Genomic DNA, 23,457 nt, shown 5'->3' on the forward strand with positions numbered 1-23,457 from the left:
GGAGTAGTTCTGTGTGTTCTGTGTTGATCAGGAGTGGTTCTGTGTGTTCTGTGTTGATCAGGAGTGGTTCTGTGTGTTTGGTTATCTGTCTCACCTCTCTCACCCCTCTCTGCAGTACACCTCCAGCATGAGGGCCAAATACCTTGCCAACAACCGACCAGACTCCACCCCAGACCGCAACTCCGCAGCGCCCTAAACCACACCTGGCAGGAACCACACCTGGCAGGAACCACACCGGGCAGGAACCACACCTGCAAGACCCCTTCAGCTCCTGGAACCCTGGAACCAAACAGACCCCCCTCCTTTCTCAGCCTCCAGAGTTCTTTGTCTAGTCCGCCGTTCTCTGCCTCTCTCCCTCAGTCTCTCTCTCAAGCACCATTCCCACAGTCAGGACCAACTACAGATGCTTAGCCACTCCAGCCCCCCACCTCCCCCCAGCAGCACCAGCAGACCAGCTCTTCCCCACACCACTGACCCAGACTCAGCCTCCTCGTCTGGGGCAGGGGGGGGGTGGGCTCGTGGTGGAGCTGTGTTCGTCTGTGATGTGTGCCGCATAAATAAGCGGAGTTGGCAGAAGGACTCGCTCGCAGGATGTAAATACCACCGTTGCCATAGCGCCAAGGAGCGAGGCGCACTATGATGTTTCCAGATGGCCAGTTTCTACCACAGAGAGAAAATAAGCCAGCCACCACAGGCAAAAAAAAAGTACTGTGTGTGTGTGTGTGTGTGTGTGTGTGTGTGTGTGTGTGTGTGTGTGTGTGTGGGGTTGTTTGAGTTCCAGTGTAACATCTCTCTTCTCCTAAGCCTCCTGCCCTCCTCTTGTCTGATAGCCTACAGAAAGCAAGAGAGGCCTTTAGCCAGTCCAGCCCCCAACTCACACACACACACACACTCAGCCCTCTTCCCTCTTCCCTGCCCTTGGTCCGTCTCCTCCATGGCCAAGCAGAGCCAACCCAGTCCCTGTAGAATAAAACGTGACAGAAACTGTGACGTGTGTGACGCCAGAGGAACAGAGACTCCACTTATTGCCGCTGGCAGATCAGTCAGTTCAGAGGGGTGAACCACAGTAGAGCTCACTCTCTCCAGGACTCTAGTGTGGGGACAATGGGCAGTGTGTTTGGGGAAACGAAAGGAGGCATACTGCAAAAGGACTTTTTTATTTTTAGCTCTCTTTTGTTATTTTTCATTTTAATGAATCCATCTTCAGCGTGAAGTGTGATTTTTATACGGCTTGTGGGGATTGGTCATTATGGTGTCTGTTCTGAATTGCTGTTTGAAAACATCCTAAAATAGCTTTTTATAGACCTATTTTGAAGGATTACTGCCATTGCTGTGAAAAAGACTATTATTTAGCTCTGAAAGGGAGAGAAAGAGGAGGGGGGAACAAAGACAGACTGAGCAGTGAGAGTGTGTCGCTTGTATCTCTCACAGACGCCACGGAAGGTGTGGGAGAGGGTTGGAAAGCAGGCTGGGTTTGTATACACTTTTGGAAAGCCCCACAAAGCCTGCACTTCCCTTGTTCCCATACACACACACACACACACACACAAACTCTTACAGTCACACACTCAAGTGCAGTAGATATCCAGTCCCAGGCCCCAGACTCCAGTTATCCAACATGCCCTCTGCAGCAGAGGAGGTTGGCCTCTGGCTGATCCCTCATCTTGTGCTGTTAGCCAGGCTGCTCACGCACAGTTAAGCCCCTGTGGACTGGAGATGATCATCTCAGCCCCTACAGCACAGACAGCAGCACCATCTCCTCAGCTCCCTTTTGGCCAGGGAAGCTTCTAGTCCGCTCAGCCCTACTTGGGCCAGATGCAGGCTGAGCTGGTGATGTCGCCTCCGCTGGAAAAAGCACTCATCTTTAAAGGCTCCTAGCAGCTATTGGACAGAGCTCATCTTTAAAGGCTCCTAGCAGCTATTGAACAGAACTCATCTTTAAAGGCTCCTAGCAGCTATTGGACAGAGCTCATCTTTAAAGGCTTCTAGCAGCTATTGAACAGAGCTCGTCTTTAAAGGCTCCTAGCAGCTATTGAACAGAGCTCATCTTTAAAGGCTCCTAGCAGCTATTGAACAGAGCTCATCTTTAAAAGTTAATAACAGCTATCAAACAGCATGTCATTTGGTGCTAGGTTCTCATTGGCCAGTGGTTTCTCAAGCCAGTATAATAAGTGCTTGGCTTTGAAGGAAGTTTTGTGTTTTAAATGCCATCATCATCCTCATCCTTTAAATGCCATCAGCGTCCCCATAGACCGATTTGAAGAAGAAAGGAGTCCTCCTCAACTGGACTTCTGAGGACTGTGTTTGAGCTGAACTGTGTGGTGTGGGGCTGGTCTGCTCTGACTGCGTTGGGCTGATGGACTGTGCAGCCGCCGGTGCTGTGGAGCCGTGGAAGACACGCTGCTCTCTCGGGGAGAGGAGCTCAGCTGAACTCTTCTCCTCTGATTGACGACCGGCAGCCTTCCCCTACCCTGGAGCCAGGCGCTGGGGCATCGGCCTGACTGATAATATGGGACCAAAAGCAACACGGCAACATCCCACAGCGGTTGTGTCTCAGCGCTTTCTCCTCCTGTGTTTCATTTGTATTCCAATTGTAAGTAATGATAGTCTCCCTAAAGATCTGCAGCGCTGTGTCTCATCAGACCATTTTGTTTCGTTTTGTTTTTCCTTCTGAGAAAGCGGAACTGGACGGCCCTCTTGCACATAACTCACACACACACAGACACACAGACACACATCTGGCTCCTGACCATAACGGCATGGCTCAGCCGCTTCTGGATTAAGAGCGATGTCGTGTGGCAGCACCGATGCTCCTACAGAAAAGATGTCTGTCTGTCTGTCTGTCTGTCTGTCTGTCTGTCTCTCTCACACACTTGCACCCAACCCCACGTCCACTTAGACTCTGCTGTGCTGAAGCACACTGTTCATCAGATCCTATGTTCTTGTGTTAGGCATTTCACATGATCAATGCTTTGCCTATCAGTCTCTTGTTTTCTCATGGAAACACACACACACACAGAGGCAGAGGTAGGGTGAGCCCTGCATTGCATCCCAACCCATGCCTTCTACTGAATGTGAAAACCTGCAACAATATGAACTCCAGTATATGACTTATACTGATGTCTATGTTTTGTCCTATGAAATGCAATATGGAGTGACTGATACCTATATTTCATAGTGGAACTGTATGTGGAATCATTAGCTGAGGAGAATGCCCTGTGATCCTACTTGGCAGGTAGGTGCTGGTAACGCAAGTAGTCAACAGGCTGACTATTAGAGCATGTGATCTCTTTTTTCATGCATAGACACGAGTGGAAAAAGGAATTTCCCCAATTCTTTTAACCTCTGATTGGGCAATGCAAGAGGAGCTCAGTGTCACTTGCTTTTTTGTGAGTAGGTGGTTTACAGTTACACACTGATGCATTGCAAGACTTCCTGTGTGATTTCATTTCTCTGTTCCAATGTAACCTTGGGCTTTGAGAAAACTTTGGAAAAATCACCAAACACAACCCCAGACCTACCCGGCTTTCTCAGCCCCCCACAGTCATTTCTCTGTTCCTGTAACAGGCAAAACCTGGAAAACCAAACAACACACACATGACCCTGAGAGTGTATGAGCTGGACATTTGAAAAACTGCATTGTGATTTTGATTTTTTTTTTTGTTTTGTTTTATTGTTTTTGTCTGTGGAAAGACCCCTTGGTATAAAGTGATGCAGTCTCACTGATTTTAAAAGTGGTCATCTATGTCTTTGTTAATATTGTAATGCTAGACCATTGTATATATGCAGTAAATAATGTTTGAACGTTTGCAATGGACAGACAGTGGCCTGTTAGCAGGTCATGTTTATAATCCATGTGTCCAAACAGTCATGGTTCATGTTTCTTTGCTTTTTATTTGAATTAATCTGTAGGGTTTTTAATTGTTCTTAATTCTTATTTTACATGGCATTTTTTCAATGATTAGGAAGCACCATTTTAGTTTTTTTTGTTTGTTTGTTTTTTGCATATGTGAATACATATTTGGATCTCTCAATGCAATGTTTTGATAAGATTTTAATTTAGATTTTTAGATGTAATTTCTTTTGTTTGGTTTTTATTATGTTTTGGTTTTTGTTTTATTTTTGTCTTTTATATTTTTTTCACTTACTAAAATATTGTACATGTCAAACCTGTGGTTTTACTGAGCTTGAATTCAATGTTTTAAAATTAAAGTAACATGAATTAAAGTCCTCGCTAATGTTTATCCTTACATAATTGCCCTACATTGGATGTCCAATTGCATCCTCCATGACCAATTAATGTGAAAATAGAACATATCAGCCTCCAGCTGTTCATCTAATAGTATGGTTAATTACTGGTCACATGCTGTGTTTCTCAAATTGAACAGCAGAGGGCAGCAATGCTGCACCATTTTAGAATTGTCTCAAGGCCACATGCGACCCCTTTTTCCCAATGACAGCAGGAAAATGTCCCCTCAAAGAGCCACGCAGCACAAACAAGGGGAGGCCAGATGGGACGCAGCATAAAGAACATTCTGAATGCCTAAAAATAGAGACCACACACCCATGCTGCTTATTTACAGGCTTATTAAAAGTAGCGGGAGCCTGTAAACAATATGAAATAGCCTTCGAGCCTCTTTAATCCGTTATGACCGCATCATTGTTTGTTTCACTGCTGTTCATGGCAATAAGCTATTTTTGAGAACTCCTATTATTTGTCAGGCCATGAAAACGTGGGTCTCACCAATTAGCTCAAAAATAGATTATGGAACGGAGAGAACCTTGGATAGCCTACTTTTGGATGAATTGTGCTGTTATAAAGGGAGGCGTAGCTGCAGAGTTCTCGTAAAACAAACGTTACTCACCAGATAGCCATTGGCCATCCTCTTGCGTATTTATTCACAATAGTTGGATGTGGATCCTGCCAGCCACTACTGGGCAAGAGGGAGAGAGAAAAGAAGTGCTTTGTGCTTGTGACCTTGGGGTGTGACCACGGGTGAAAGGGTCACAGTCCCAAGCAGGCCACTAGACACTAGTCCCCCTCACTGGGAGTCTTCCTCAAGGCTCGCCAGGCAGCTGCTGTCCCCGACTCTGTTCTTCTGCCTTTTGTGTTTTTTTTTTTTTTTTTTTGTGGTGGTGGTGGTGGGGGGGCATTGAGTATATACATTGTACTATTGTACAGTTGTGCATTGGGGAGTTAGATGATTGTGTGAGTATCATGTTGTGTGTGACTGTATGGGTTTTGTTAAGTTGAGAAGGAGAAAGTGCACGTTCAAGAACGTCCCTCTGGAAAAGTCTGTTCAATAGCAAGTGCATGTATGAGAGCGTATGCCTTAAGGGTAGAGAGTGTGTACGCAAGTTTTTTTTGTAGGATTGTGTGTGTGTGTGTGTATGTGTCAGTCAGTTGTGGAGTTTGACTGGAGAAAAAACAAAGCCTGCCCTGCAGTGCTGAGGGAGGAGATATGAGTGGCCTTCTGCCCAGGTCAACCGACTGACCTTGTGACGGAAGTGTGGACAACCATAGTGCGTTTGTGTGTGTGAGTGCACCACTCATTCCCCTCTCTCTTGCCATTGTCAGTGTGCTGTCTGACAGGTCTACAGGGGCCTGCACTGAGAGAGATGGCTTCCTGTCTTGGGAAGTTGTTCAGGATTATTTTGAAGCTGGGTGGAGGAAGCATCTAAACTTAACAATCGCGTGTCTCTTCTTTTTAAAGTCACTTTGGGAGATTGTAGGGGCTAACTGCTAGGAAAGCAACCATTTCTTCAAATAATGTAGCAAACTTACTTACAGGACACAAAAAAAATTCACTCTGCTTTTCTTCCTGCCCCACTAGACTGAGATGGGGGTACGAGGGTTCTCCTCTAGCCAAACATGAGAAGTGCTCTGCTAATGAAATGTCACAGACTTAACTCTCAGGAAATTGAATTAGACCCTCCAGCTCGGTAGCAGGATTACATGGTGATTGCAGGCAGGGAGGTAGCCCACAGTGGCTCCATCTAAGGCCTGCTCAGAGACGCTGCCATAGAGGCCAAAGAGGATGTGTGCCAGTGACAAATAAGTGACAACTATGACAAGGAGGTTGGCAACTATTTGTTTTAGTTGCCGAGTGGCACTTGTCGTCTGTACTTGTGGCACTTGTCGATTATAAATTAGCCTTAAAGGGAAACAAACAGGACTGAAATAGTTCTGGCTCGGATCGATCTAGGGTTCATGCAGGCGAAGGAGTTACTGTGTGTCTGACACTGGCTGCACAGGGATTTGCTTTTCAGGATTCCTGGTGTCCCTCTCAGGGGTTTGAGGTCAGTCCAGTGAGGCGAAGGACATCTGACTCATTCCTTCTGTCTCACAGCACATGTGTGAAATGTGAAATCCTAATGGGCCATTGTTATTCAGTCTCTGGCATACACAAGGGTGGTACTTTTTTCCAGTATATTTTTAGTGAAGTGTTGGGGGGACATAAAAAGTAAAAGTAAAAGGGGAAAATTTAGGAAGGAGAAGTTGTAGATTGTTTTGTGTGTGTGTGTGTGTGTGTGTGTGTGTGTGTGTGTGTGTGTGTGTGTGTGTGTGAGAGACATGTTGAAACAGGAACAGATGCCTGTTGTTCCTGCCTCTCTGCTCGGCCTCTGCACTGTGACACGACTGACAGCAGGGGCAGTTTGGGGAAGGGGTTCCGCAGACCGCCAGTGCGCCCACCCTGGCTCTGTTCATCTTTGTTCCCCGGGTCACCGTGGCAGCAGCTGTCAGGCGCTTGGAGTCTGATGACCCCAAGGGCGGAACTGGGCACCATGGCAACGGTTGTGTGTGTGTCCGGGAGGGAGTGATTGAGGGTTGTGGTAGTGTGTGTGGGGGTGTAGGGTCCTGGTAGGGGTGTGTAGGGTCCTGGTAGCCTAAGCAGCTGTGTTGTATCTATGGCTAGCTATTAGCCTGCACATTTCTCACACTCCATTGGCTTCAATTCAACACACCTCTGCAGCAGCAGCAGCGGGAAAGAGAGAGGGGTCGGGTGGTGGGTGAAAGGCCTCTCTACTCCTGTCTGCCACTCCCACTGCCTTTCACTGCAGCCAGCCATCACTTCTCCGACTCTCTCTCTCCTCAAATCTCCCGTCACTTAACTTCTCATCCTTCACTCTCTCCTTCCCTCCACTTCTGCATCTGCCTTTCAAAGACTTCAAACAATACCGACTCCTTAAGCCCCCCACACACACACACCCCACACACACACACACACACACACACACACACACACACAAACCCTCCCTTCCCCTTCCTTTGACTGGTGTCTTGCCGCCCTGGCTTGAGATTTATGCCGTGATGTGATTTTTCCCCATCAGCGCACACACACAAGTGAGGACCAGCGAGGTGGAGAAGCCCAGGTTATTTCACCACACTGAACCTCAATGTCCCGGACATTCCAAGTCAGAAAGGCAACAGGGCCATGCCAAAAGGCCCTTTCCACTGACGTGGTGTTTTTTGTGTGGAAAGGGTAGGACACTTGTTACATCATGACAAGGAAGAAAGCACCAAAGAACAGGGAGTTTGTTTTGGTTGCGAGGGCACATCAAACACTTTGGCTTGAAAGGTTTGAAAATGACTTAACTCTTTTCTCTCTCTTTCTCTCTCTCTCTATTTATATGTGTGTGTGTGTTTGTGTTCTTTCTGTGTTTCTCTATAAGCCACATATAAATGCAAAACAAATATGCTCATTTATGCACAAACACACTGCCCACCATTTCTTCTTGAAACAGATTGCTGGTAAGAGAATATTAGCTCTTCCCCGTCAGTGTCATTCACGATAAGTAAACACTGTGCCTTCTCTCTATGAACATCTCCAGCAAATATCAATCTTTTCCCCTGAGTTTAACTTTCTAAAGAGAAATTTAAAGTATATATTTCATGAATTGCTTTTTGTAACAGATGATGTCAGCGGTGTTGATTTACTGCAACAGTTTGAACATCTTCAAATCCGACTTCTCTGATTCATGCAATGAGTTTTGGCTTTGGACAAGAGGCTGTTTCTGCTGATAACCCACAAGGAACCAGCTTGAGCATGACTCACAAGGTTATCAGTGCAACAGTCTCAGCACACATTTACATGGCATTCAAACACTGATACATTCAAATCCATACCATTCTGGTGGTTATTATTAAAATCTTTTGGCCGTGATTCAAAGATGGAGAATATGACAGGACTAGGGAAGGGAGGGAGCAGAGAGATCAGATGTGGAGGTGCCTCTCTTGCCTGCAGCCATTCCAGTTAGTTAGTTCTAGTTGTTAAGCGCACATAGCATCATGCCTGCCAAAACTACACGAGTTGAACCCTGTGGCTTCCAAGCTCAGAGCAGGCAGGTGCAAGAATGTTGTCTTAGTGATTGTGATCTTGCCTTTGCCTTAGAACTCCAGTGATACAATCAGGACAGCAGTCTGGTCCGTTACATCCCAGTTGGTGTGATGGCGGGCGGCCTACTGCGTGCGACGCACTCATGGTCTCACGCGGGCGTAAATCAGGCTCTAATTTGACTGCTTAATCTCTATGATGAAACATTAGGGAGCAGTTCCCTGATAAGGGGTGTCTGCTGGAACAGACACATGCACAGAGCGAGTGAGCGCACAGACAGAGCGTGGGGAATGACCTCATGTTGGAGGAATGAAGCGTGAACGCTGTTCGCCTCCAGGGCCTGAGTGCTGAAACCTAGCTGTTTAGTCAGTCCTGGATATTAGCTCGGTGTCATGACAGTAAACCCCCCCCCCCCAAAAAAAAGGACTGTTTTGACTTTGATGCAAAGCTCCATTTTACACACACACACACACACACACACACACACAGGTTATCTGATATGTGGATTAAGCTGGATTCACTCAGTGCCTGTGAGTGCGTGTTCTTCTGGATTACAGCTGGGGCCAGTTGCTCTGAGACTGGACAGAGCCCTAATCTCTCCCCAGGCCCCCACTAGCAGTCTTATCCCACAACCACTTTGCCTCATAATTGGGGATTGCTGTGAGTTCGAGAGAGAGAGAGAGAGAGAGAGAGAAAGAGAAAGAGAAAGAGAAAGAGAGTGAAGTGTTGCCAAGCTGGCAGTCATTGTTACTCTAAATCCTCAGTTAGCAGTAGCAAAGGCACTGATTTTTTTGAAACCATCATGCCCATGGAACAGAGACTGGGTGGACTTTCGCTGTAGGATGAACACTGGCCAGACTCTGAGAGGGAGGACACTTGTGCCGTAAATGGATGACTAAAGGGGCAGAAAGCTGGACACCCCAAAAAGTTGTTGAGGGGGCGGAGGGTGCTATCTTGGATGCTGAGAGTAGCCTATTGGAATATGCCGCCCAAAAACCTGAATTAACACATTGGATTCATAATGCTATTTCGGTGCTATAGGTCATAATTGCTATTTAGGTGTTGTTTGCTGTTACGTGGCACATATCAAAAAGGACTACTCACAGAGGGCCAGCTAGTGTACCCTGTTCTCATGTGTCATTTGATGCTCCTGACTGTGTTTTTTAGTTATGTGTGGACGATGGTGGGGGAATGTGACAGGGCTGATGCGTGATTGATGAAATTGCACTGCAAGCGACCCAAGGCACTGTGCTCACTATCTCTGCTCTAAACTCACTGTGTCCATTGTGCAAACTCACATCTATCCAGATGGCAGGCCCTGTTAAGGAAACATGATCATATGCAAACAAGTGAAACTGACAGCCAGTCATCAGTTCCATTAGCCTACTCTGTCACAGCAGCGGTGGGAGGGAGAGATAGAGAGAGAGAGAAGCAGGAAGTCACACCTCTGCCAACAGGCGTTTTTTTGTATTATCAGCAGGAACCAGATCACCCAGTGCCCCCCTCCCTTCTAGAGGCCTGTGAAATCTGATCCTTATCATACCACTCTGTGCTGTGTCAACACAAAGTTCATCAAAATATCCACTATTTTTCTTCAATTAAAGAGCCCTGAAGTCAGACACTGGCTTCAAGAATGTCTCACAGTTTTTAGAATCGATTGCTACATATTCTAAAATAATGAAACCATGTATCTGAAACCTATGTATTCTCTTCGCTTAACCTCATTTATTTTGTATAAATTGAAGATAATTGAACTGGCACTGGCTTCCTGGCTTCGAGCCACATACTGAAAGCTTTATTTTATGATTTTATTGTATGATTTGTAAGAAATGTCAAAACAGGCCTGTGTTTGGGGCAGTGTGCGCCACAGGGCGATGGCATATTTGATTACAACCACAGCCGTTATTTCCTTTTTTGCTAAAAGTCAAAGTGCCGTTATAATGGGGAAATGGCATCAAGACACTAGTCATTGCAGTCAGTGAGTCATAGCCGACTTGCAGGCTTCCTCTCCTCATCTAGCTCAAGGTGTCCAGGAGCCACTGGTGACGTGGTTGCACTTTCATCCAAGAAGTAACGGTTGATGCTTTTGGTTTGTGTGACTTCTGTTATGAGTCAGTGCATCATAATGCATTATTATCTCACCAGTGATATGTTGTTGGGGTAGATAACGCAGTGAATTGGAAGATGTTATGGCTGAAACTTCTTAACTTTTTTTGGCGAAGTACCTTAGTGTGTCTCTGAACCACTGGTGTCTCATGGGAATGCACTCCATGATCTAGGTTTTTCCAGCACCATTACTGTGCTGGATATTTGTGAGTGACCTTTGACCCTTTTGAGTCCCCACATTAACCACACACACACACAAACCCTGTGTCATATGCTTGCAATGAGCCACTCTGTTGCAGCCTGCAGGTCTGGGTCTGTGTGGCCAGCCTGTGTTCCCTGGGCAGCATTGTAGATGCAGTCATAACAAAGGCTTTAATTACAGACCAAGGATTCGGAGCGTGGATGAGAACGGAAGTGAGTGGAATTCACCACAAGAGGCAAGCAGCTCTTTGGGCTGTCAAGCTTGCGTGGGAAGCTCAAGGCTGTGCTGACTGGCCCCACGTGGAGGCCTGCAAGAGCTGACACCATGCTGCACACCCACAGGAATGCGGATTCTAGTCATCCTTCCTGGGATTGCAGTGTATTTGCCCTAATACTACGCTGTCACTGGCAGTGTAGCAGTTAGCTACAAGCAGCACAACTGTATACTTATTAGTATAATATAATGAGTGTATATTATATATGACCGTGTGTGGTCATCTTGGGTCTGTGTGTGTGTGTGTGTGTGTGTGTGCATGAATAAGTGCATTACTATGCATGTCAGATCATCCTGTTTTTGCTCACTGATAGCTATCTTGACAGTATATGCATGTTATCTCTGTCGCCAGCCACTTCAAAGACTCTGTGAGGGAGTACTGCCTTTTATGGACACTGTCCTCAGCATCAATCACTATCACAACCTCCAAAGACATTTATTTATACACACACACACACAGAGAGAGAGAGAGGAAACATAGAGGCACACATTTCTCTCCAGCTCTGAGAAGGAAATAAAGATGTTCTATTTAGGTTCTGAGCATTGCTGATAGTGTGAGGGAGGCAGTCATGGAGGTTCAAGCCATAATCACAGGGTTTGAGTTTACTGTGTGATGTAGTCGGGGAAGGCGACAAACCCCAAGCTGTCTGAAGTTCGGTTTCAGGGAGACTGTTGGGTGTGATCCCTCCTTCAGTCTCGCCACCCACTGATGAAATGTAAACTGTGTGAACAGACCTCTAAAGAGGACTACAAGTATGTGTGTGTGTGTGTGTGTGTGTGTGTGTGTGTTTGTTGGGGTGGGTGAGAGGGTAGATGACCCAGACCTACCGCAGGAATTCCCTGCCTAAAGCTGGACGCCTTCAAAGAGAGAAGACAGGGATATGCTCTGGTCTTTGGGGCTGCCGTGAGCAGGCCCATGGGAAAGTGGAGCGAGGTGGCTCAAGAATACAAACACTTGTATCATTAAACTCAGAAGTCACAGATGTGTCCTAATAAAAAAGTGCCACTGTGACATGTTATGCTATCGTTTTGATCCAAATCTGCACTAAAGAATGGGTTTAACAACAGCATACTGTATGGTTGAAGTGGAGAGTTAGTGAGAAATTATGTCCTCTAAGATTTCAGTATTAGGGTTGGTCTGTGGTTGGCTCGCTTAAAAAAACAGGATAGTTAATATACTTAATACCTTGTAGAGTGGGTAAATATCCTTTCTAGAAATGAAAACAAGATTTGTGGGCTTTAACCACAACTGGAAGACTCTTGTTATTCCACTGATCTTGAAGAATGTAATTAAAGCACTTGAAAAAAATAAGAGACCCTTTCCAGATAACTGTCCCCTATGCATTTGCTCTGCTGTAATTACATCCTCAATTGTAATAAATTTTTAACGGCGTGGCGGCTTCTTAATCATGGGGAAATGTCCTGGGTGCCTCTCTGTTGAGCATGTCTCCCATGTTCACACATGTTGCTGTGGCCTCCGTGCTTATTTGCACAGCCAATCTGCTATTAAAACAATGTCTTTTCCCATATCCAGTGTTGAAGAATAATAAACTGGGGTCAGGCCAAACCCCTGGTATTGAGTGTGCTTCATTAGTGAAGCCATTTACACCCACTGCTGAAGCCAACACATTTATGAACCACAGGAACGCTGTTTGTTTTCTTGCCGTGCGTAAATAACACCCTGTAGCTCGTAAACAACACCTCGCACACGCCCTGAGTGCAGACCCTCTCAGGCTTGGAAAGGTCAGAACACTGATCGTTTGTGCCTTTGTGAAACTATGAACTGCCAACTCTGTAAGCAAATAAATATCACAACAAAAGATGTAAATGTTTCTCAGCGATTATGCTGCTTTATTTAAAAAGCTAAGTGGTTTGGTACCACAGAGAATTCAATGGTAACACAACACCAGGGACACGATCCCTGAGAAGCAAACATTTCAATGGAAGAATCCAGATACTGGAATATAAGTTACAAAAGCACAATTAGAAAATCTTTTTTTTAAATCGCCAGAGACATGTCTGACTCAAATTGACAAGAGAATCAATGCATATACAACCAAACATTTATGTACAAAATACAACAACAATTCACAGTAAATAATTACTGCCTTACAACCAGATATACAATGAAACCCAATATGGGTTGTTTGCACAGAGGTACAAAACCTGTGTGCATATCCCACCAGCATTGCTCCAGTGAAGTTATCATTCTAACCACACACTCGAAGAGCAGAGAATGTGAAATTAAAATATGGCCAACATCCATTCAAATGACCATGAGAAAATATGGACCATCTGACTAACTTGTGCAAAGACTGAGAAAGTGGCAACACGTGGGTTAAACGTGTGCGTTCTTTAGGTTTTTAGCTGCCTTTGATTAAGATTAAGTAATGCATACATTTTAGCAGGTGCTGCATGCATAGGTGTTGGGATACTATATAAGGCACACCTTGTTAATTACCTGCAAATGAGGTGTAAACATCGACAAATGAAATACTTCACTGGAGCAACAACCAGCTCAGTCAAGCTGTGCAATTTTCATGTTTTCAATGTATCTTTGAGCAAAAAGCAATGGATCGTGACATTATATCAAAATCTCTAAGGTATAGTTATGTTGCTAAGATTGTTTCAAATGCATGGAATGGCATTAAATAGCACAAGGAAAATATAGAGATTTTGGGTTATGTTACATTTAGCCTTTTCTTTTGCCCAGGCTTGACATAGACTAAACCTATATTGCATCTACACATGACCAATAGAGAATGGGAAAGTGCCTCATCCCAATGTACCTCAGATTAAAATAACCTGGGAGTACATTTAGAAAACCGCCTATTGCCAGCTCAGAAATTATAACAGGTAAATGTTGAAAAACAAAGATTAAGCAATAACACTGACATTTAACAACAAAGCAAAAATGTTAAACTTCACGTAATTAAATGTGTCCGGAGTCATTTGAAATGATAGAACCACAACAAATATTCATTAACATCCCCTGTATAAAATAATTTCCCCATGTCCCTGTAACAGAGACCCCTTTCCATAAGTGACTCAAAAGGACAATCCTGAGTCCATTAAAAGTAAAACAACAATTAAAAGAATTTTTTAAATAAAATTAATTAAATGAAAAACAAAAGAACGCACATAAAGCTGGCAAAAGGCTTGGATATATGCATAAACAGTACATTCTATGAGAATTGCAGAATACCAAAAACAAAAAGAAAATTACAAGCAATTAATATTTTAGGACCAAAAAAAGCACAATTGATTGCCTGCGAAGCTTCGGCGCTAAAAGGGCCTTTCCCCGCTAGACGAGGAGGGTGTCTGCGCTCCCTCCACTGACCCTGGGTCAGGGCACGGAGGAAGTCCAGGCACCAGCCAGGAAGGAAGTGTCCAAAAAGGCAGGCCGCATAGCAGCCCAGATTAAGAAAAAGAACATCAGAGGCCGTGCGCCGCCGCCGCCGCCGCCGATGTAGCACACGCGTACACACGCGCGCACCGCAGCAGCGTCCAGACGAGCGCACGCTCCCAATACCAAACACTGGTCCCGCCTGCCTGTCAGATACCGAGGCAGAGAGTCGGGACGAGGATACCAATCAAGGAGCCGGTCGCCCTTAGGCAACCTGGGGGGGACACCAGGGAGTGTCTGGGTACAGGAAACAGTGCACAGACTTAAACCTGTCCAACACAAACACAAACACACAGACACACACAAGTGAGTAAGTTGGGGAAACATGCTGAATGTAAAGTTTACATTTATACTTGTTAAATTGAACAATTTAAGTTGAAGGATTCACATCTGCTTTTTTCATTTTACATTTTATTTCCAAGAATCTATGCGGCTTTTCCTTTCTCCCCTCCTTTTGGGTTTGGGATTATTGTGCTTATTAAAGGGTCACGATGTGAACATCTGATGCAGTGAGAAAAGTCATCTCTCTTTCTCTCACCTGGATGGGTCCTCCTCAACCGGAAAAGCCCCTTTCATGTTGATGATATTCCTCTTGTTCTCAAACATTCCATAGCTCAGTGTAACCTGAGAGTGGGAGAGAGCAGAGGGAGTGTGAGCAGCCTGTCCACACACACACACACACACACACACACACACACACACACACACAGCAGATTTCCCATGTGGGATGCACTGAGGACACATTCCGGACAGCAGATAGGCTCTCACCTGTTTATGGAGTTCAGACTTGGACACCTGTTGCAGGTTCTCCAGGTGGGAGTGGAACAGGTTGCTGCGGGTCAAAGGCACCCCCAGCACTGACTCGATGATGTAGCCGACGGTGCAGTCGTCCGGGAGACGGATCTTCTCCGCGGTGTTCATAAAATGGCCACCACTGACGGGACAGAGAGAGGGGGAGGAGAGGTGTCAGTTCACAGAACATGGAGTTTCCTTCAAACGAAACCTCTCTCATGAACCCCCTCCATAGGGCTACGCTTCCACTGAGATCTTTGCTCACCTTGCCCACGGGCTCATCTTCAGAGCCAAGCCTCGGCTCACACAGAAGCCAGCGCCTCCGGTAGCAAACCAAAAGTTAACGGGCCTCTGAAATGGAAATAGAGTAACGGTCAAGTGAATACTTCGTCACTCACCATCATACTCATAGCGACACTATGCAGACATCTGCAAAACAGTACCACTTCTCTTTTTTGTTACTGAAAGTAAACTATATATAGAATATGTGGAAGTTGCATCATAGAGTCACATCCCCTTACCATTTTGTTGTCTCCGAGCCTCTCTGTGGCCTCAATAGGCCTGTCTAGGCTGGGCTTGCCAATGTACATGTCCTGGGTGTGGGGGTAGTTGGACAGCAGTTTGACCAGTGTCCTCACGTTCACATAGTTATCATCATCCACGTGGCAGAACCACCTGCAAGAGCGAGATCAGAGTTAGAGAACGTCTGTTCCGACCATGACCAGTCTTGGGAGACATTTCTCCCAACAGGGACATATCTGCGCTTGTCGCCGGCTTGACCAAACTGGCAAGTAAAATAGGGTTAAGCATCAAGGTCAGAAAAGAGTGGGCACTCACTTTTTCCCAGACTCGATGAACTTGTCGTACTCCACGGCCATCTTGCAGGACAGGGCTTGGCGGCTGTGGGCTGCGGAGCAGTTGGTGTTTATGGCGTGGCTCCCTGCATGGGCAAAACCAGTAGGGGTTAGCGACAGAGACACAGAGGCTGAGCCTTCATGATAAACTTGCCTAATGCCCATCCTACTCGAGCAATCCCACACATCAGGCGCCTTAATACCATGTGCCCTGGAGAGAGACGGGAGGAGAGGGAGCTAGCTAGCCACAGGAGCTTAGCACAAGATTTTCACGGGGGATTAGATGGATGGTTTCACAAAGTCGAAAATATGCACATTTCAAAGGCCAGGAATGTCTGAGCTCTGTTTTGGATAGAGATCTTGGAAGTGAAGGAGAAAAAAAACAAAAAAGAGACACACACTTACCAACTTTCTTCTTTAGCTCCTCATCTTCGCCATCCGTGAAGATGTACGTCTGGAAAGAAGAAAAGGAGAGAAGGAAATCAGACATGCTTCCAGACTTTTCATCTTTCTCCAGACTCAGACAAGTTTCCCCCCAATCAATGATTTGCATGCTACAGCGTGCAGCGTGAGTGATCTCGAACACAATCAAATTCCACACCACGTTCCCGGATGTCTTTGTGTGGCCATAGATCTAATTCTGTCTGATTAGTAGCTATTGTCTCTCCTTTTACACCATGGAAAACTCAGCGAGTTAAACAAGCCAAAAGAGTTTCGCATAGATAAAGGGCTCTTGTGCTGGCTTTCAAACTCTCCATGGAAACCACTCTGGCACCCCAAAGCATCCCAGACACAGAACAAAGACGGGGGAGCAGACAACCCCCAACTCTGTTCAACACCCCCACACACACACACCCTCCCAAATCCCCAACACACACCCCCACTCCAACTTCAGATATATGAAACAGGATATGGCTAAAACAGCACACATCTCCAAAACATCCAAGAAAAAGGAAGAGAAAAAAAAAAAGCAGAGACATTCCTATGACACACACAAAAATAGAAGCTAGAAAAAGTCTTTGAGTAGCAAGCCCCAGAGTCAGTAAAAGTCATCAGGCATTATCAACGCACCCCGGGGCCAGTGCACAGCCCTGTTGGTTTAAGTGAACAGACTAACCCTGGGTGGATGCAGCCGGCCTTGCTCCCGGCACACTCTAAATGGTGGGGTGAGGATTAAGCGTTCCTTTGTGTTAGATAAGACAGAGCAGGTGCGAGGCAGCACTCCACTGCAGAGAGCCACCCCAAAAAGCCCCATTCAGCCGCACACTGCCCTGATTACAAGACGGCATGCCTCGGCCCCTTGTGTTTGTCTGAGGGGGTGTGAGTGTGTCATTAACCTGTTTGCATTTCACCTCAGGTGAGACAGCACCTGCCGTGTGCCCCTTTATAAGACACGTGTCCCGACAGGCAGAGGCCCGGTGTGCTGTGTCAGTGCTTACTGCATCTGACACACACACAAGCACACAATACACTCTGTCAAACCCCTAACTGATAACTTAACTGATGAGAGCAACTGCCTTTTTGTGCTATGAGAAGAGGTATGTGTTCATGCCAGAGGCATACTCCCTAACGCTCACACACACACACACACACACACGCGTGCGCGTAAAGTGATTTTAGAGAATGAATATCAAGTGTGCAATATCAGTACAGAAGTTGAATGTTTTAAAATTTCTAAAAAAGTAAATATTTCTAAAACAAAGCTTTGTATTGGAATCGTTAGTGGAATCGTTAACGTGTGAATGTGTACGATTATGATGGATCGGAAAGTTTGGAACTGGTTCCTAACCGATACCTGGAACCGATTCCCAAGCCTACACACACACACACACACACACACACACACACACACACACACACACACACACACACACACACAGCAAACACGACTGCATTCATCCATTCTCTTCTCTACACTCCCCTTGCTTTACCTTGAACACTGCCAAGCCCTGCGTTTGATGGGCTCGCAGAGCAAACTTGGAGCAGATGTTGTGCGATGTGCAGGGGCCACGGCCCCGCTGTTTGTTTAGGGAGAGAGACCAGCGGCAGGACTGGTAAAGGGATCAGAGGAGAGGGGAGGAGAGAGAGAGAGAGAGAGAGAAAGAGAGAGAGAATGAGAGAGAGAGAAAGAGAGACTGGCGCTGTTTTCTGTTTGCTTAAAAGTTCCACTGAATGGCCGGCCTAATCACTGTGGCAGCTGCCAGGGCTGCCTTGGGTACTGACAGAGCAAGCACGGGAGTGCGCACAAACCACAGTGCTGATTAGTACATTGAAAACTGTGTGTGGTCATTCACCCCACAAACCCCCCCTCCCTTCTATCCCCCATTCCACCCCTCTTCCTCTTACCCCCCCTTCTCTCCTCCCTCTGTCCCCCATCCCTCCCTCTCTCCCTCCTTCCCTCCCTCCCCCTTCACCCTGTGCGGAGCCTGTATTCTCTGGTCCTCTTCAGAAGAACAATGAGGTGTGTTTTCATGCTGGCTAAAGCCTGCACTGGGTAAATTCGAAATATGTTTGCCGTCATTTGCATACAGCTGCCGCGGTTAACTAAAGAGGAGAGTCTGAAAGGGCACCACAGGGCATGATGCTTTGTCTCTCTTTCTTTCTCTCTTTCTCTCTCTCTCCACTCTCTTTCTCACTCAGTCACTCTTTTCACTCCTTCTTCCCCTACACTTCACTCACCCTCTCTTTCATACGGAGCCAAAACATGTCAAAAGCAAGAGAGTCTGTGAATCGAAGCCACAAAAAACAGCACTCTCTGAACATCATGGTCAGCATCATAAATAACACGCTGCCTTAACCAGAAATGGAGTTTGTTCTGATTGCTTGACGCGCTCGGCACACACATGAAAAGGTTCTGTGGGCCATAAGCTTGGCTTATGTGCAAGCACAGCACAGCACTGCGGGAGGCGAGGGCAAGGGCAGGGCCTGTGTGCCCACCACAGGAAAGACCCTGGCAGGCCGGCCCAGTCTGTCTCTGCCCCCCTGTCCCCAGCCCAGAGCCTGGAGCCTGGCTGGCTGTCTCCACCTCTCTCCGGGAAGGAAAGGGAAGAGCCAATCCCCTCCCTTCATTAGCCACCATAGACCACACTTCCCTCTCTCTCACTCTGTCTCTGTCTCTCTCTCTGTCTCTCTCTCTGTCTCTCTCTCTGTCTGTCTGTCTGTCTGTCTGTCTGTCTGTCTGTCTGTCTGTCTGTCTGTCTGTCTGTCTGTCTGTCTGTCTGTCTGTCTGTCTGTCTGTCTGTCTGTCTGTCTCTCTGTCTCTCTCTCTCTCTCTCTCTCTCTCTCTCTCTCTCTCTCTCTCTCTCTCTCTGCCAGGGCAGGTCCACTGGCCAACAAGCCAACACATAAACCGGCTTTTCTTTTTTCCTCCTTAGTCTCCCTAAGCTCCTACCCAGGGAGGGGCGCTGGACTGTCTGAGTCACTCTCAGATTCATGGTGATTCAGTTAATGGAACAGCTACCGAGAGACTCCTCCATCAACTCTGTGTGTTAGCGTGGGCTTGGTTCTGGTGGCCCCTGTGTGTTCAAAGCAGCAGTGACCCCCAGTTGGGTCTGTGCAAATAAAGAGGCCAGGAGGGCCCCTGTGCTGTAACTGGACACCGGATACCGCTGCACACACTGTTCCCTCATTGTTGTGAAGTTCTCTCGCTGGGGAAGCTGCATTGTTCCAGGGGGGAAATTGGGAGAAACACCGGAAGCATGGACCTGATGTGTTAAACAATCCTAACAGTGGTGAATCAGAATGAAAAAACTAACTGGGCATTATCAGCATATTGTTATACACTAAAAGGACTATTGTGTTGCTGCTCTATATTGTGTCTACAGTTGTTTATACAGAATACGGTATATATATACTATATGTCCATTGTGTATCCCATGTCATAACACATTATAAGGCTAAATGTATACTGAATAAGGCAGTGAGGGTGTTGAATTCACCATCAGCAGTTTTAAAGTTAAAAAGTTCCAGGTCAGTTCTTTAATTATTGTTACAATATTCTTTAATTATTGTTATAATAATATTATAACAATAATTAAAGAACTGACCTGGAACTTTTTAACTATATTAATATATTATATGCCAAACATCCAAATCTACTTATCTTTAATTCCAAACTGACCTTGACCCTACACTATTGACAGACATGGCCCTGCTTTTCCAGGAAGACAGAGAGACAGTACCTTTCAGTAACAACAGAGAGATTCAGATCACATCTGCTAGCAGTGTTTACGTGTAAACATCCTCTGAATAGGAGTTCCAGCTCACCTAGAGAGAGGAGTGGCCAGGCAAAGAGGCGACGCGAGCGGCAGCAAGAGGGGAGGACATCTGATAGCAGGGTGGACCTTGCCTCAGGCTACACTGCCCTGACGCCAGCATTATCCCAAATAATACAAAATAGAGATGGCAGAATACAAAAAAGTTTTTGAATGACTGCTTGGATTTTCTCTCTGTCAGGTGCCTCCCCAGTGCCAACCACAACCTGTGGCAATGTGCCAGGCAGCACTTATGGCATAAAAAATCCAGAGACACTTTCCAAATTGCGCTTAATTGCGCTTTTATAAACTCAGGTGTTCCTCAACCACAAGTGGAAAGTGGTCTCTGGTGGGACAGCCCATATGCACAGGGAATACATAGAGCGCATAATAGGCCCAAGCTTTGTTCTCCAAGCTTACAGCCACCTGGCACCCTCTTCCAGCAGCAACTCCCACTTGTATTGGAGGGCAGCTTCTTTTATGTCTGTGCAGCTCCCTACCAGCTGCCACATTAAGCCCTGCTGTTAACCCTCTCGCTCTCACACACTCGATCGCTCTCCCTCACACACTCGATCGCTCCCTCTCACACATGCACACGCCTATGCACACACACGAACCCTGTAGTGGTCTCACTTACATCATCCGCTAGAATTACTGGCAGATCATGCAGTTGGAGTATCATGACTTCCCTGTGAAACAGTTCTCAGCCCCCTTTCACCCCAACACTTGCTGGAGTTCTGTTCTGACTAGTGAGAGTGAGAGTGGTGAGAGTGGGTACTGACAAACTGACAGAGGTACTCTGGGTGTAAGCTGGGAAATCCAGCGAGGATGTGTTAAAGACCTGTGGGAATGTATGGCAGTCTGTGATTAGCCTTAGTCTCCTAAGCTGCTCATAGCCTCTATAACTATAGCAACAGAGGGACTCTCCGAGAAAAAGGGCCACACAGCTTCTGGAGCTAGGACAGAGAGGGATGCTGCAGTCTACTGATGCCAAGCAGAACAGTGTATGAGTTAGCCCCGGCTTGAAAAGAATTCAGATGTGAAAAAAAGGTGACAGTGATTGTGGCCGAAGCGAATTAAGTTGACTTTTTTGAAAAACAGTGTGCGACTACTCTTGGTGGTGGATAAAATCACTTTGACTGGCTTCTGTTTTTTCCCCTACAGGGTCTGGGGGGCTGAGAGCGCCTTTGTGCAAGGGGCTATAAAAAAAAAGATAAGAGAGACAGAGTGCCTGGTTCTCAGGGTTTGCGTTTTTCACACTGCTTGCCACTCAGCATGTTGCTCACAGCGCAGACTTCCCTATAGATGCGTCCCTCCCTTTGTCCCAGCCGCCATCCCCTTCACGAAGCCCCCAGTTTTCCCATCGCCTGGCTGCTTGACCCAAGCCTGCATCTCCAGCTCCCTTGTTCCCATGGAGAGTGCGAGACAAGGGGCTGGGAAAAAGCTTTTCTTTGGCCTTCAGAAAGACGCTTTGTTAGTCCCCTGGAAAGGGGACAGCTCTGAAGCCGTTCTCTGTGATGCATCCACGGCACCAACGCATTCACAAGGACACCCCAAACAATGGGGGAGGATTGGAAGAGGAAAGAGAGGGAGAGAGAGAGAGAGAGAGAGAGAGAGAGGGGGAAATAGAGAGAGCAAGAGACAGTGAGATTGTAAGTGAGTGGCAGAGAGAGGGAGAGAGAGAAAGAGAGGTGGAAATAAGGGGGTTCTCCCAATAGTGTCTTTTCAGGGGGGAAAGGTCCCAAAAAATCAGCTGAACAGGGGAGTTTGTCATCTTAACCTTTGTGTCTATTTTGACCAGTCACACAAAAAGGCTACATATTGTGTAAACCTGTCCACAAGTATTGAGAACATTAGAACATTGAGAAAAATACCAAAGCTCATAGTGAGATTTCAAATTTCAGACAACAATGAAAGATCGCTTTTAATTCTGTCTCCAGAAAACAGATGTTGTCACAACAATGACGCCGACCCTGACAGCTGCTACACACAGGCTAGGGAGGACTCCACGTCCATCTGTGCACTTGACTGACTGACTATACATGCAGGATAACAATTGAACCGGGCAACACAAAGCAATAGGCTAATACTCTGAGCTAGTGTGAGAGCGCTCGCTCACCTGCTGTAGATTTCTTGAAATCCAGGTATCGAGAAGCAGATCCAGTCTCGACCGATGAAACTTCTTCGTGGTTTTGACTGCGATGAAGACGTCATCCGCGCTGATGTCCTCAGCGGGTGTCGTGTCCGTCGCCGCGTTGGTTGACAGCGTGGGCTTCTCCACTTCTCTCCTACCGCGAGACAACTTGGAGAAATACGCAGAGAATCCCTTCCTGGTGTCGCCGTTCTGCTGTCCCTGAAGTGTCTCTGAGTCTGAATCCGTAAGTACGCCTGACTCTGCGCCCAAGTCGCGGAGACTCTGCAGTGAGCGCATCCCAACTTCACTCTCACTGGACATCTCATCAACCTGTAGTCGCTGCTGCTGCTGGGCAACTAGCAGGAGCACTACCAGGCAGGCTAAAGTTGCTCCTGCAACAGAGAGCGCTGTTTTCCTGCCGTAACTTTTCAGCATGATGATATATGTTAAGTAAAAAATAAAACTAAAATTAATGCGATCCGCATCTATTTGAAATATTGCAAACTAATTTTTCAAACGTGCATCCTCTCTTCTCCTCTCTCTACTCTGTGGTATGAAAACACACGCAGGTCGCTGAGCGCGAGGGGTTTTTATAAACTGCCCCGCTGTGAGCCACGCCAGATGGGCGGACTTTGAATAGCCTTTGTGGTTGTGGGACGCCCTGACTTAGCGTGGGAGAGGCGGGATGTGAAGTCAAGTCACGCCCTGTGAGGGAGGTCCCAACGAAGTCCCGAATCCAGTTCAATTCACCATAGGCATGATCGTGTTTTGGAATGTTATAACTCTTGCTTTCCAAATTTCTCCTGAATTGGATCATCCTTAACTAATGTTGACCTAATTATTCATTCAAAATCAAGCCACAGTCGTAAACCACAGCCCATTATAATCTGTTGAGCTAGTGAGTGAGTGTAATGGCAGTCTTACATTGTACGATTTTGGTCTGTTTTCACAGTGGCGACTAAATTTCCAAAGTTGGACAGAAATCATGGGAGTTGTAGCCTACTGGAATCGCGGCGCGCTTAAGTGCAAGGTGCCAATCTTAGCGGTTTTAAGTCAGTCGGAGTCAGTCCTTTTCTAGTTTTGATGTTACAACAATATCAA

General features: G+C 46.5%; 2 protein-coding genes across 3 annotated transcripts in view; one reads left to right on the forward strand and one right to left on the reverse strand.

Annotated features, from left to right (window-relative positions):
* ttyh3a (tweety family member 3a) overlaps positions 1–297 on the forward strand; it is a 53,827-nt gene extending 53,530 nt beyond the window's left edge. For both annotated transcript variants that reach the window (XM_048245276.1, XM_048245275.1), the window contains one exon: positions 116–297. Coding sequence is in view for 1 of the 2 variants with exons in the window: in XM_048245275.1 (XP_048101232.1) it covers positions 116–196 (81 nt within the window). In the remaining variant the exon portion in view is untranslated. The remainder of the gene's footprint in view (positions 1–115) is intronic.
* Positions 298–12,741: 12,444 nt separating this feature from the next.
* lfng (LFNG O-fucosylpeptide 3-beta-N-acetylglucosaminyltransferase) lies at positions 12,742–22,902 on the reverse strand. Its single transcript, XM_048246640.1, has 8 exons — positions 22,342–22,902; positions 16,375–16,423; positions 15,953–16,055; positions 15,637–15,790; positions 15,381–15,466; positions 15,092–15,257; positions 14,862–14,947; positions 12,742–14,592 (listed from the first exon to the last, which is right to left on the reverse strand). Exons 1-8 carry the CDS (start codon positions 22,789–22,791, stop codon positions 14,529–14,531), a joined length of 1,158 nt encoding a protein of 385 aa, XP_048102597.1. The 5' UTR covers positions 22,792–22,902; the 3' UTR covers positions 12,742–14,528.
* Positions 22,903–23,457: the final 555 nt, after the last annotated feature.

The sequence above is a fragment of the Alosa alosa genome, chromosome 6 (genome assembly GCF_017589495.1).
Source record: "Alosa alosa isolate M-15738 ecotype Scorff River chromosome 6, AALO_Geno_1.1, whole genome shotgun sequence".
Classification (NCBI taxonomy): Eukaryota; Metazoa; Chordata; class Actinopteri; order Clupeiformes; family Clupeidae; genus Alosa; species Alosa alosa.

Excerpts from the sequence above, each read along its gene's own strand:
- lfng (XM_048246640.1), bottom strand. The coding sequence starts at position 22,791 with ATGCTGAAAAGTTACGGCAGGAAAACAGCGCTCTCTGTTGCAGGAGCA. Across the intron at positions 16,056-16,374 it reads GGAGCTAAAGAAGAAAGTTG|GGAGCCACGCCATAAACACC; the intron begins GTAAGTGTGTGT and ends TTGCCCATGCAG. Across the intron at positions 15,258-15,380 it reads AAGATGAGCCCGTGGGCAAG|TGGTGGCCATTTTATGAACA; the intron begins GTGAGCAAAGAT and ends CTGTCCCGTCAG.